This window comes from Neovison vison, chromosome 12 (assembly GCF_020171115.1).
Source record: "Neovison vison isolate M4711 chromosome 12, ASM_NN_V1, whole genome shotgun sequence".
Classification (NCBI taxonomy): Eukaryota; Metazoa; Chordata; class Mammalia; order Carnivora; family Mustelidae; genus Neogale; species Neogale vison.
Window position 1 is genome coordinate 54573099 of NC_058102.1, and position 14126 is coordinate 54587224.

The 14126-nt window shown below is 33.2% G+C and overlaps 1 protein-coding gene across 1 annotated transcript; it reads right to left on the reverse strand.

Moving 5' to 3' along the window:
• Nucleotides 1–500: 500 nt before the first annotated feature.
• Nucleotides 501–10859, reverse strand: LOC122892244 (natural killer cells antigen CD94-like). Its single transcript, XM_044228520.1, has 8 exons — nt 10826–10859; nt 10329–10466; nt 8415–8513; nt 7077–7196; nt 5927–5998; nt 5604–5755; nt 3782–3888; nt 501–621 (listed from the first exon to the last, which is right to left on the reverse strand). The coding sequence occupies exons 1-8, from the start codon at nt 10857–10859 to the stop codon at nt 501–503; spliced, it is 843 nt and encodes a 280-aa protein (XP_044084455.1).
• Between the last annotated feature and the right edge of the window lie 3267 nt (nt 10860–14126).

Genomic DNA, 14126 nt, shown 5'->3' on the forward strand with positions numbered 1-14126 from the left:
GGGCACCTGGGTTGCTCAGTGGGTTAAGCCACTGCCTTCAGCTCAGGTCAAGATCTCAGGGTCCTGGGATTGAGCCCTGCATCAGGCTCTCTGCTCACCAGGGAACATGCTTCCCCCTCTCTCTTTCTGCCTGCCTCTGCCTACTTAGGATCTCTTTCTGTGTCAAATAAATAAATAAAATCTTTAAAATATATATATATAAAAGAGGCCCAGAAAGATTAAGTAGTCATAATAAGTGATATGTTTATTGGTTCATTTATATAATTCTCACAAAATCAAACAGTTTCTGGATTTCTAAACTTTCTGTATTACTTGGAGATTTCTGCTACAACTTAAGATCTTGCCTTCTATCACAAAGTCATTTATCATTTTCTGCCATGAAAAAAAAATTTACAAATAACATGAAAAAACAATAAAATAAAGACCGACAGATCTTGATTCTGTAATATTATTGAGGTGTGAGCTTCATAACTTTTCTCTTAACTTTCTTCTTCTGATTTTTAGAGGACACTCTTCTCACACAAGCATGAAGAGTACTTAGTGCAGTTATCAGTACCAACAGTGTGTGAATTTACATACACACATTTTCCCTGGAAATCCAGACTTGGCTCTGGCAAACCCCTGAGAAATTAAAAAACACGAGTCATTGGCCATACTCACCATGTTCATACTAAATGATATTATTTAAAAACCACTATGTGAAATTCATTATGCCTAATGCTGTCAAGAACTCAAGGCTGTAAAGACACTCTCCCTCTTTTGCATAAAGAACTCATGCATTTATAGAAGAGATGAATATATACACAGTAAATAAGTTTCACAAAATGTAATAATTATTTACAAGTGGGAAAATATACACCAGTATAGAGAGAAAGAGAATGATCTGGCTGGAAAATTATGGCAATAGCATGAAAGGACATATGACCTGGATATAAAATTATGTTTTAAGTACAGATTGGCATAATAGAAGCCATTCAATTATGAATGCACAGCTGCAGTTGAAGGAGGGATACTTTGCTTATAAAAACATTACATTAGATACTCAATATTAGTAATGAAATTTAGTATATGCGTACATACACATGTGTGTTTTGGTGTCTGTGTATATCTGTATCTGTGTAATATGTCAGGACCTTTCCCTGTGCTCTGATGAGTTCTTCAGTTTACAAAGTCATCACTGACATAAATGACATACAGCAGATGCTATCAAATACTCTGGTTGAATTTAGTCCTTGACTAAAGATCTAGAGCATTTTAGATATTGTCATTAAAACTACCTTTCATCAACTCTACAGCAAAATTAGTTGTCTAGTATTGCTTGGAAAAAGTAAAGCTTATCTACTCAATTATTAAATGCATAATACATTCTTTTTCAAAATGTCAAAGAAATTAGAAAAAATTCTGAACTGCATAGGAAAAATAAATTGTCAAAATATTTTATACATTCTTCTATTCATTAATTCCACATACTTATTGAGTATTCTGTGTAGCAAACATTGTACAGAGTTTGAAGCAGAGGAGAATATTCAAGTTACAAAATTCTAATAAATAATATGATCAACCATGTCATCTAATGTCATCCTGAATCTGATTACTAAAATTATTTTTTTTATTTGACAGAAAGAGGATCACAAATAGGCAGAGAGGCAGGCAGAGAGAGAGGGGGAAGCAGGCTCCCCACTGAGCAGAGAGCCCAATATGGGGCTCGATCCCAGGACCCTGAGACCATGACCTGAGCCGAAGTCAGAGGCTTAACCTACTGAGCCACCCAGGCGCCCCTGATAACTAAAATTATTAAGACATGTTTTTATTGTCATAATGTTTATGACATTCTTCCTTCCCTAGAAGATTGATGAAACTTACTGTGATTGTGGGAATGTGATTACCCTATATGAAGAGATAGACCATGATCACATAAGAAACCTGATAAAGGTGTACCTAGGTGGCTTAGTTGGTTGAGTGTCTGCCTTTGGCTCTGGTCATGATCCCAGGGTCCCAGGATCGAGCCCCATGTCAGGCTTCCTGCTAAGGACACTGCTTCTGTCTCCCCCCCACTGCCCGTCCCATTCATGCTGCCTCTCTCATTCTCTCACTTTCTCCCAAAATAAATAAATAAAATCTTTTTAAAAAAGGAAAACATACAATGATACCAAAGCCTCCATTTTAAAAAAATTGTATACTTAAACGAATTTTGAGATGGAAATATTAAATCCCTTTATCTTTTATAATCGTTAATTTGAAAATGATATTTCTTATAAGATAAATTTATTTGGGCACTTATAATGAAAATATTCCAAAGATATATCTTGCCTTCTTGCCTTTCTCTATAATTTAAAATGAAAGAATGTGATTTCAAAGCCAATATGATATTTCATTATTAATTTTTCATTAATAATTTCATTATTAATATTTCATTATTAAAACCAGAAAAAGTAATAAATAAAATTATCAACCATGGAAATAAGCAGACTCAGAATTTAACACAATGGTATAGGTTAAGTCCAGAAAAATACTCAATGTTGTTCACATGTTGAAATATTTACACAAACCATGAAATATTTAAATGACATATGAAATGAGTTAGGTTATTTAAATATTAAAATTTTAATATATGATAAATATGACATTAAATTCAGTGATGAAGAAATAATCATTTAAACAGTACTCTAACAATTGACTCCCTAATTGAAATATACATATTGGGGATAGACAAAATTATAACTAATGTGAATACACATGTACATGCTTCAACTTTCTCCATCTTATTGTCAAAACAAATTTTAAATGTATAAAGACAATCTCAGTATACCTAAATGTTAACTCTTTGCTCACTTAATAAAAGCAAATAAACTTAAACAGCAAATCACTAAAGGAAAAAACTGGTAAGAATGTCTGAAAGAGAGTTTAGAAACTTAATATATAAGAAGCTATAGCAAAAAATAAAAAAGTAAATAGGATAAAATGGTCAAAAATATTATTATAGTTTATAGGAAAAAATTGTTTCACTAAACATCAGAAGAATATAACCTTAAAGAACAAAATAAAAATAATCAGCTATCAAAATTATCAAAACTTTGAAATTCTAAGTTCGACACACAGTGATGAAACAGATGTATATATAGATAGATAGATATAGAAACACACACACACACACACACTTGCCGTAATTGTCTAATGCAATGTTTCTGGATCACAGTTGACCAATATGTGCTTAAAACCATAAAAAGAACACAAACTCTGTTGCCAAAGAGTGAAATTTTATACTTCTAAGAACAACAAAGATGTCCCAAAGTTTATATATAATCATATTCTTCTTCACATTACATTTCTTTCTTTTTTTTAAGATTTTATTTTTTTGTCAGAGAGAGAGAGAATAAGAGAGCGATCACACACAGGGAGAACAGCAGACAGAGGCCGAAGCAGGTTCCCCGCTGAGCACGGAGCCAGATGTAGGACTAGATCCCAGGACCCTGGGATCATGACTTGTCCTGAAGGCAGATGCTTAACCAGCTGAGTCACCCAGGCATCCCCACATTACATTCCTTATCTAAAATGGTACTTAATCAGATCATCTAATAATAGAAGCATATTTACACTAATTAAAAAATATCTGAATAACTTTATGATTTATAAAATTGCTGACAGTATAATATGAAATAACAGAGGCAAGAAATAAAAATGTGCAGATTCTGTCCCAGGTAATCTTCTCTATTTCCTAAGCTCTTTAAGCAAAAGACATTAAGAAAGGAATAAAGAATTGGGTTATATATTAGAAACTTACAGCTCAGGAGAAGGAGAGGAGCCATCCTCCCACTTCCATTTATTGTCCTCCTCCTTGTAAGACAGGCCAAGCCAAGTATGATTTACTGTAATTAATTTCATGATATTCTGGATGGAACCAACAGATACAAAAGTATTAATACTAAAAGCACATTAGAGATGAAAAATATGTAATTTGTGTCAGGCAAGAAGTAAAGAATCATAAAAATAAAAATACTGCAGTCTATATATGTCCACTAATAAAGGAAACATCAAAAAATTACTTAGTTCTGTAGTGTCTGTGCTTTTCTCAAACCAGGAATAAATATGAAGAAAAAGAAAAGATAGCTAATAGAAAACTGTATAATCAGCAGGACATTGCACACTAAAGATAATTTTTAACTGATTTTAGCACTTATTAAACTCTGTGACTATTCTTCTAGATTAAAATATATCATTGAACAAAAATGAGAAAACTCCCAATTTGGTGGGATTGGGTCCAGATAGAAGTAAACATCATATACACAAATGATATGTAAGAAGGTGACAAATTCTATGAAAGAAATTAGAGCAAGGAATCACAATGTGGTATCACCTCACAATGGTGAGAATGGCTAAAATCAACACTTGTTGGTAAGGATGTGGAGAAAACGAACCATCATTTTGCACTGTTGGTGGGAATCCAACTGTGCATCCCCTGTGGAAAACAGTATGGAGGTTCCTCAAAAAATGTAAAAAATAGAACTACCCTATGACCCAGTGACTGCACGACTGGGTATTTACCTAAAGAATACTAAAACATTAATTTGAAAAGATATATGTATCCCTATTTCTATTGCCACATTATTTACAATAGCCAAGATATGGGAGTGGCCCAAGGCGTCCATCAATAGATAAATGGATAAAGAAGATGTGGCATATATATCTCCAATGGAATTTTACTCAGCCATAAAAAGAATAAAATCTTGTCATTTGCAACATGAACGGAGCTACAGGGTATAATGCTTAATAAAATACACCAGTCAGAGAAAGACAAATACCATATGATTTCACACATATGTGGAAGTTAAGAAACAAAACAAATGAACAAAGAGAAAAAAAGAGACAAACCAAAAACCTACTCTTAACTATGGAGAACAAACTGTTGGTTACCATTGAGGAGGGGAGGAATGAGTCAATGCGATGGTAAGGATTAAATATTACTCTTATCAAAACATAATGATGTCATTATTTCAGTCACTGAATTAAATAGAATACGTTAATTTTGAGAAAAAAAAGGTGCACTTATGATGTACACTGAACAATATATAGAATTGTTGAATCACTGTGTCATACACCTGAAACTACTATAGCACTGTATATTAACTATGCTGCAACTAAAATAATAAAAGAAATTAAGATCAGGCAAGGAAAAGAATAAAAATTAGAGCAGGGTCAGAAGGACTAGGCGTACAAAGGAAGGCATCTGTGGAGGGGTAGAAGAAAAGGTGGGCACTGATGCACAAGCTGCAGTTTTAAGTGGGGGTTGTCCGGGTGTCTCATTGAGAGGATGGAAACAGAATGAATGCATACTTGAAGAAGGTGAAGTAGTTAGTCATGGTTATAGGAGAGAAGAACATTACATGCCGAGGGAACAGCAGATGCAAGGTTTCTACAGGAAAAATATGCCTAGTATGTTGGGAAAGAAAAGGTGTTCTGAAGTGGAGCATACCAGGAAAAGATGAGTGAAAAACAAAGCATGGGTATTGCTTTCTCTGGTTTTAGAGGTGCAGGTGAACAGTTACTTTAACTGGTACCTATTACATATTCATATCCCAGAATCAAAGAATAAAATACAATCTCACCTCCAATCTACTCCCTTCTGTCTTAAAAAATGTAGCATTCAAAGAGACACACAGATCAGAACAGTTTAACCAAGAAACCATTTCCATGGTTTGATGGTAGCAGTGGTCTTTGTACTGAACCCAGTGCTTCAGAAGACGTCCACACTCGACTCCTAGGAAAGAAGATAATTATAGCTCAGAGTCCACAGACCCTCAAAGCCCACAAACAAGGCCTTATTTCTTCAGACCTTTCCCTTTTAAGATATATAAAATTGTTATTAAGAATTATTATTTTTAAAAAAAGAATTACCTACTCAGAATTTTCTCGATTTCTCCCAAATTACCTTGTTTTTCCTTTAGTTTGTGTAAAGCCTCAATGAGATAATCCTTCTGGCTCTGGAGCCACTCTAGGGTTTCTGCATAGAACAGTAAGACTTAATAGATGAAAATACACATTATATGACATTATTTTTTTTACTATCTTAAGGGTCATAATAATGAAATTCTCAAGTGGCAAATACACAAATAATTCTGGTTTAGTTCCTTCTCTTCTGAATTAGTTTCATCTCTAGCTGAAATAATTGATTGCTTAGAAACCAGCCTTTTAAAATGCAGAACATAGTGTTCATAGTCAGCAGTGCTATATTATAAATTGAAAGTTGCTAAGAGACTAGATCTTAATTGTTCTCAATAAAAAATTGAAATGATAAATATGTGACATGATACATGATGGTAGCAATCATACTGCAATATATAAATGCATTAAACCAGCATGCCACACACCTCAAACTTACAAAATGTTACATTGTAAAGCATATCTCAATAATTAAGAAAAAAGAAGAAGGAAATCTGTCTTTAACAGAACCTATCATGAAACGACTCTCAAATGATTGATTCAGTTATTCAGTATAGATTTGATACTTTGCAGGAAACAAATATGGTAATACGAGGCTTTTGTAAAATATTTATTTATGGTAAACAGACTATTTTATATTATAATTAATTAGCATAAAAGAAGCTTGACGATGACTCCAGAATTTTAAACTTCTCTCCTTAGAAGACATTTAGAAACTATGAAAATACTATGATTTTTTAGACATTTAAGTTCTCCCATTCCCCATGCTCCCCAAATATCTTACACGTACCTCTGCTTCACACCTAGACACTTTGATTTATTTTCAGTTTATACGATTTCTCCTGAGCCTCCTAAGGGCAGGGATCATGCTGATCACAGCCTGGCGGCTGGCATTTAATGTGCATTGAACAGATGTGAATGAATAAATGAGTGAATAAGCTAATTAAAATAGGAGGCTCTGTCTCAAAATGTGTGACTCAGTTTCAGAGGATGATGGGAAAAAGAAGCAAGAAACTGTCCAAGCTGTCATGCTGCTGAGTCAGAGAGCTCCTCTTAAGTTTCGCAATCAGCCATTTCAGGGCTGTAGTAAGAACCAACTTGCGTTCTGTAAAGAGAGTTTTTTCTAGCTCTCACATTACCTTTGTTTCGGTCAAGAACTTTTTGGATCTTTAGGAAATTTTCGGTTTTGTTTTGTAAAGACTCAATCCATTCGTTCAAGATCTTCATCTCGGTTGCTGATGCCTCAGCAGTGTGAAAGTCTAAGAACAAGAATTCCCAACATATGTAAGCCACATGCTTAATTATGAAACAGCAGTGTATTCAATTATAAAGAATATATTTTTTTACTTTCCTACCTACTGAAGGTCTCCATAAAAGTTTTCAAAAGTTGTAAAAAGTAACTTGGCCAAATACTTTCTCATTTATCCACTATTATTTCTAAAGTCCACATCTAAATCTAAAATATCACCATGATTTCCTTATGAGTTTGAATACATGTTTCTATTAATAGAAAAATGGTCCAATTCAATTGAAACAGACAACAAAAATGGCAAACATCATCTTGAATAAACCTTTTGGCATCATGATTTAATGTGTTGATTTAATGTGCAGAATTTCATTCCCTGATCAAAATTATAGTGTTTTCAGTATCAAACTAGTGTTATCAATGAAAGAGGAACATTTACTTCTAAATCACCAATTGGGAATAATTTTAGTAATAATGAAAACATTCTATTGATTTAATTTAGGCTGCTGGAGATATTGAAAATTCAAACAAGTAGTAAAAGAAGTTACTTTCTGAGTTCTAAATAAATACAGTTGTAAATTCATTGACCTTATTTCTAAGCAAATTGTAATTTTCAAATAGTAATAATAATAATTGTTATTATTATCTACAGTAATTGTAATAATATTGCTTCCCTAGAAAAATACTGTAGTTACAGAGAGCTTACAAAGTTAAATTCCTCCATATACTAAAAATGTTGTGATAATTTCATGTCATTTTTTTAAAAGATTTTACTTATTTATTTGAGAGAGAGAGAGAGTTCACAAGTAGGCAGAGCAGCAGGGTGTGGGGGGAAGCAGGCTCCCTGCTGAGCAGAAAGCCCAATTCAGGGCTCAATCCCAGGACCCTGAGATCATGACCTGAGACGAAGGCAGAGGCTCAACTCACTGAGCCACCCAGGCACACCTAATTTCATGTCATTTTTTGCCTATTCTTTTTTCAAGGCAACAAAACGTTTACCAAAAGCTATTATCTGGCCCTTTACTTAAATCTTAGGCTATTTTGTTAAGTGTCTGCTTATAATTCTTTATTTTTGCTACTCCAAGGCCTTTTTCTTCCATGTCTTAAGTTTCAAATGTTATTTGTTATTAAAAATTCAACTGAGTAAAATTAAAAAAAAAAAGCTATTATCTGAAGATGGTTTAAAGAAACATAATCTGAGAAAAGTTTTCCCCTAATTAATAAGACTTACACTGATATCCAAAGAACCCACACAACATCAAGAGCAGCAGGGTGAAGATTCCCACGATCACAGGAACGATTCCTTGCAGAGTAAAGGAAAAAGAGGAAGCTAAGAAACAGAGTAAGTGATAATCAGAGATATTGTCGGCTTCTATTGTTTGAAAGATTAACACCATTATTTTCCACTTGTTATTGCTCTTAAAATATCCCCAAATTTCTAATACTATCCAATGTGTGAATTACTATAAACTTTTAGGCTGAATGCAAAGGGGGAAAAAAACCAAAACACTTAAAAGAATGTGCAGAAATGAGTTAGCATAGCAGACCTGACTACCATCCTTTGAAAGGTCTGTTTGTAAGGTTGGCCTTTGGCATCTAGAAACCTATATTTCAAGATGGTTCCCACCACAGTTATTGTCAAGAATGGTTCACTATTCCTAAACTGTTTGTCACACTATATAGTTTATGATGAACACCTACTTTCCTTCTGGAAGTCTGGAATTTGTTACATGTCAGCCAGAAGTTGCCTATATAATCACTCCCAATTAAGATCCTGAACATCAATTCTCTAATGAGTTTCCTGGGAGGGCAACATTTGATACACATTGTCACATCTTACTGGAGGAATTCGTGTGACCCATGGGACTGTACTGGGAAAAGACCCTACTCTCCACCATTCTTCACTCCATGTACATTTTCTCTTTGCTGTCTATGCTTGTATCCTTCCATTATCATAAATCTTAGCTATAAGTACATGTATCTGTGCGAGTTCTCCCAGTCAATCATCAAACCTGAGCATGATCTTAGGGACTTCCACCACAGGTGAAAATTTTACATACAGGTATCAAATATCCTTAAGTACCAGGAATAAAATTTCAGTTCAGATTACCTTATCCTCACTAATATATTCAGATGAGGAAGTACTTATTTTAAATCTCTGTTATTATTAAGATAAAATTCTTTATTTGAACTCACTGACTAGTGGTATATTCTTCTCCTAAAGGATTACTGCAAATCTTATGGAATTTTTTAACTGGATGATATTTGGTTTTAGATGAAACATCATCTGTAATTTCTTCAGTTTCACCACAATAATATGTTACATTGTGACATTCTGGAAACCAAACTTCCAGCCATCATTGTTTATAGTCTTTTCTATAGACTGTAGTGTTAAAAAAAAAAAAAGTATTTGTACTTCTGAAGAATTAGACTTCTGAAATAAGGTGAAATTCTGCCATCAAAGAGAATGGTTATATTAATAACTAATGTCCAAATCATTTCTTCAACTTTCCGAATACAGTAATGGTGGTTATCAACCAGAGACAATTTTGTCCCTACAGGATATTTGTAACTGTCTGGAGACATTCCTGGTGTCACAACTGAGGGGTAAGTGTTACTGGTGTCTAGTGAGTAGAAGCCACAGATGCTGCTAAACATCCAACAATCACTGAACCACACCAGTTACCTAGCCCAAAATGCCAGAGGTGTTGAAGTTGAGAAATTTTGCTCTACTAAATGTTTTTTTTTTTTTATAATCAAAAGGAGGCAATCATATAGTAGGGTTCTACCTTTCTTGTCTTTTTACAAATTTGCTGAAATTTAAATCATGATCATGTTTTAAATTTTGAATTTTGATCATGTTTAACTCTCTCAGTCTCATGTCAGGGAACGTCTAAAGTTGGGCAAATGGCTTTTTTTAATCTTTGAATATTTTCCTTAATGTATGAAATTTTCAAATGTCTTTGTGAGAAAATATACTTTTATTTTGCTTCCATATACATTCTGAAAATTTTTGTATCTCTATATTTTCTCTAAATTATAAAATTCCCAAATAGTAACAGAGAAAAGTAAAATCAGGTGAAGAAGTACCATAAGATAACAAAGAGAGGACATAAGTGTGTAAAATCTGCTATGTATACTGTACCATTTATCCTGGTAGGCTCAGAAACTGGGCTCCATTCCTGCTCTGGAGGAGGAGGAAGAGGAGAAGGAGGAGAGGGAGGAAGGTCAGGAGATGGTTCCAAGTCCGCGATAGGTATTGTCTCTGTCTGCTCTGTGGTTTCTTTTAGCATAGAAAATAAATTGAGATTAGAACTTAATTTAATAGATTCATGACTATTTTAAAAAATTACTGAAAAAACAATTATAGTAGTAGACATTCAAACCACATTTCCATTCAACAGCCCACTCAGCTAAAATTATTTAAATGATTGATTACACTTTAGGTTGAGCCAGGAAACAGATCATTATTTCTGTTAATTTTATTTAAAAGCATCCTTTCAGTATGTCTGAAAAATATTAAAGAAAATATAAGAACTTATGCCCCTGTTATAGTCATAACCAGCGGTAATGATAGACAAAGATAATTAAAATGTTACTTTCATTAAAATGGCATAGGATTTTGAATATAAAAAAAAATACCTGGAGGCAGCTCAGAGTCTGAAGCATTGGACATTATGAAGCCTTCTAGATGATTTCTTTATCCCCGTAGTGAAGAAGAGCCCACAAAGATGCTGGTAGGTGAAGGAAGAGATTCGTTCTCTACTATCCTCCCAGAGTTGATGAAAAGTCCAGACCTAGTCTAAGTAGGGCAGCTACTTACAGTTGTATCAGACTAACTTACTTTGGTAAAAACCACAAAGGAAATGTGAAAATAACTGGATATATTTCTAACCATTTTGCAAAAATTTAAAAAAATTCCCATTTAATTAAATTATGTAAAATAAGACTTTTAATAACATCAGATTTGTGAAAGAATAATCTGGAAATAAATTAGGAAAAACCACCATCATAAAAAATTGTAATTGATAGTTCATAGTGAAAATTTTCATGAGAATTGAGTATGTACTGAAGGAAGACATAGGTGTGTGAATCTAAGGGTCTAGACAACTAGAGGAATAAGAAAAGGAACAATACTGGAAATAACAGATACCTGTTAAAGAGAGATTTAAATGACAACCTATAATAAATGGCTATTGAAGATATAGACCTCATAATAAAATCTGTAGATCTAGATATTGACAGTTTGGCTTAAGGTTTTTCTGTACCACGCCTCTCCACCAACTTTTTTCTTTTTTCAAGTAAAAACAAGTTCTATTTAAAGAAATAAATTTGGGTGACCACCAACAATCTACTGTTCACTACTTACGGGACTCCCATGGCTCAATATTTGTAGTGAGCAGAAGTAGATATTGTACATAAACAAAAATAGACATAAGACTCTTTCTCATCATTGGGGTTATAACCTCAAAGAAACAAAGGTATATTTAGGTCAGTCTGGTTCAAGCCACACAAGATACCTTAGACATAGGCAGTTGTCATGTTTTCCACTCTTCTATATCCAGTAGAGATCAGTCTTACAAGTAAATCCTAAAAATATATTGCATTTTATCTTTTAATATATGAAATGTAAGGTGGGTTGGCTAAAGCAAATATTATAACATTATTGTTCACGCAAAGATCTCAGTAAATTTAGGGATGGAAAGAGCTGAAATTTAATAAAAACAACCATTCATTGACTTTTTGCCCATCTTGCACTTCATTTTTATTTGTTTATTTTCTGACTTTAAATTTAAAAATCTGGTGCATTGTATTGGTTAAGGATTCAGATAAGTACAAGTGGGAAAAAAGAAAAATCCCTAATGTTTGAATATCATATGGATATATATAGTATTCCATTCATGTATCCTTTCATTCTATTAGAATGAAATAAATTTCCAACATTAACACTGACTGTGTTCTTGAAAGTTCAACTTCATGCTAATGATCGCATCTCTTATGACTTCTAACTCTGGATCCAAGAACTTTCTTCATACTGTTTCATTCTTCCCCAATCTCATTATTTGTCCCCAGAATGTTTATGCATTTATTTAAGCCATGTTTGCAATAAACATGCTCACCCTTTGAAAAAAAGAATAAATAAACTTACTGTACTGTAGCTTTTCGATATGACTAATCATCTCTCCACTTGAGTAGTTACATATCCATGCATTTTAAAGAGAGAACACTTTAAAGAATAAGTCAGAAGAAAAGTTCTACATGTTTTGTTGTTTAGAAGCAAAAACCAAGGTGCAGAGTAGTGGGCACTTGTCCAGCATAAAAAAAGACAGACAAGTGGAAGGGAAATGAGGAGGAACAAGAGAAATAGAAGGAGAAGGGGGGAAAAAAACAAGAATAAATAATGTGTAAATATGTTTATTTAATTCATATGAACATAAAAAATATTTTTACCAGTCATCATAGACAAGTGAGACTTTAAGAGGAAAAAATTATTCATATTTGCTCCATTTTAAGCTTCCCATTATATACATGTGTTACATTTATCATGTTTTTAAATAAGTTCTGTTTGAGATAGGGAAGTAAAAGAAAAGTCATTTAGCATAAAGAGAAAAGTCATGCTGTGAACAAACTTTATCTTAGAAGATACCCATAACAGTATTGTATCCAAGGACCAGAAATATCAGGGAAAAAATGTGTCCATAAAAGAGGAATTGGTTAATTCCCTCCTAATATAATGAAACAATACACACAATATAATCATTTTATTGAAATCTACTTTATGACATAGATGTTCATGTGGAGAAGTTGACTGAATGAAAAGACTTTTAGTCAAATTAAAAAGTGTCTCCATCACGGGGCAAAATACCAACAAAATGAAAAGACAAAGCAAGCAATGGGAGAAAATATTTATAAATCATAGATCTTATAAGGGACTAATATCCAAAATACATGAAGAACACATACAACTCAATAACTAAATAATTTACACAAATGAGTACATTAGTAAATAAATAAATAACCAATACAACTAAAATATGGACAGAGAAACTAAGTAGATATTTTTCCAAAGAAGATACACAAATGACCAATAGGTACATGAAGAGGTTCTCAACATGACTAATCATTGGGAAAATGCAGATCAAACCCATAGGAATTCCTCACCCCTAAGAACTGCTATCATCAAAGAGGTAAGAGATTAACAAACTTTGACCAGGGTGTTGAGAAAAGGAACACTTTTGTATTGTTAGTAGGAAGTCAAATTAATGCAACCATTATGGAAAACAATATAGAAGTTCCTCAAAAAATTAGAAATAGAACTACCATATGATCTAGCAATCCCACTTCTGGGTATGTATCCAAAGGAAATGAAAGCATGATCTCAAGGGGTACCTGCACTCCCATGTTTATTGCAGCATTATTAACAATAGCCAAGACATGGAAACAACCTAAGAGTCTGCCAACAAATGAATGGATAAAGATCTGATACATAACACAAATATTACTTAGCTGTGAGAAAGAAATCCTGCCATTTACCACAATATGATGGACCTTAAGAGCATTATGTTACATGAAATAAGCCTGACAAAGAGAGACAAATACTGCATGTTATAACTTATATAGAATCAGAAAAAGAAAACCAAACTCATGGAAACAGAAAGAGAAGACTGATTGCCAAGGGTTGTGGGGTGGAGGAAACAGGGAGAAGTTGGTATAAGAATACAAACTTTCAGCTATAAGATGAATAAGGTCTGAGGAACTCATATGATAACACTATATTATATAATTAAAATTTTCTAAGACAGTAGAACTTAAATGTTTCCACCCCCCCAAAAGATGATGTTTCAATAAAGCTGAAAAAAAAATGTGAAACTTAAAATCATACAAAGATAGAAAGGGAATGGAAGTATGAACTTTATTTTTTGTTGTTTTTTTTTTCAGCTTT

Excerpts from the sequence above, each read along its gene's own strand:
- LOC122892244 (XM_044228520.1), bottom strand. The coding sequence starts at position 10,859 with ATGTCCAATGCTTCAGACTCTGAGCTGCCTCCAG. Across the intron at positions 5,999-7,076 it reads AGTTCTTGACCGAAACAAAG|AAACCCTAGAGTGGCTCCAG; the intron begins GTAATGTGAGAG and ends TGTTCTATGCAG. Across the intron at positions 5,756-5,926 it reads CAAACTAAAGGAAAAACAAG|GAGTCGAGTGTGGACGTCTT; the intron begins GTAATTTGGGAG and ends CTTCTTTCCTAG.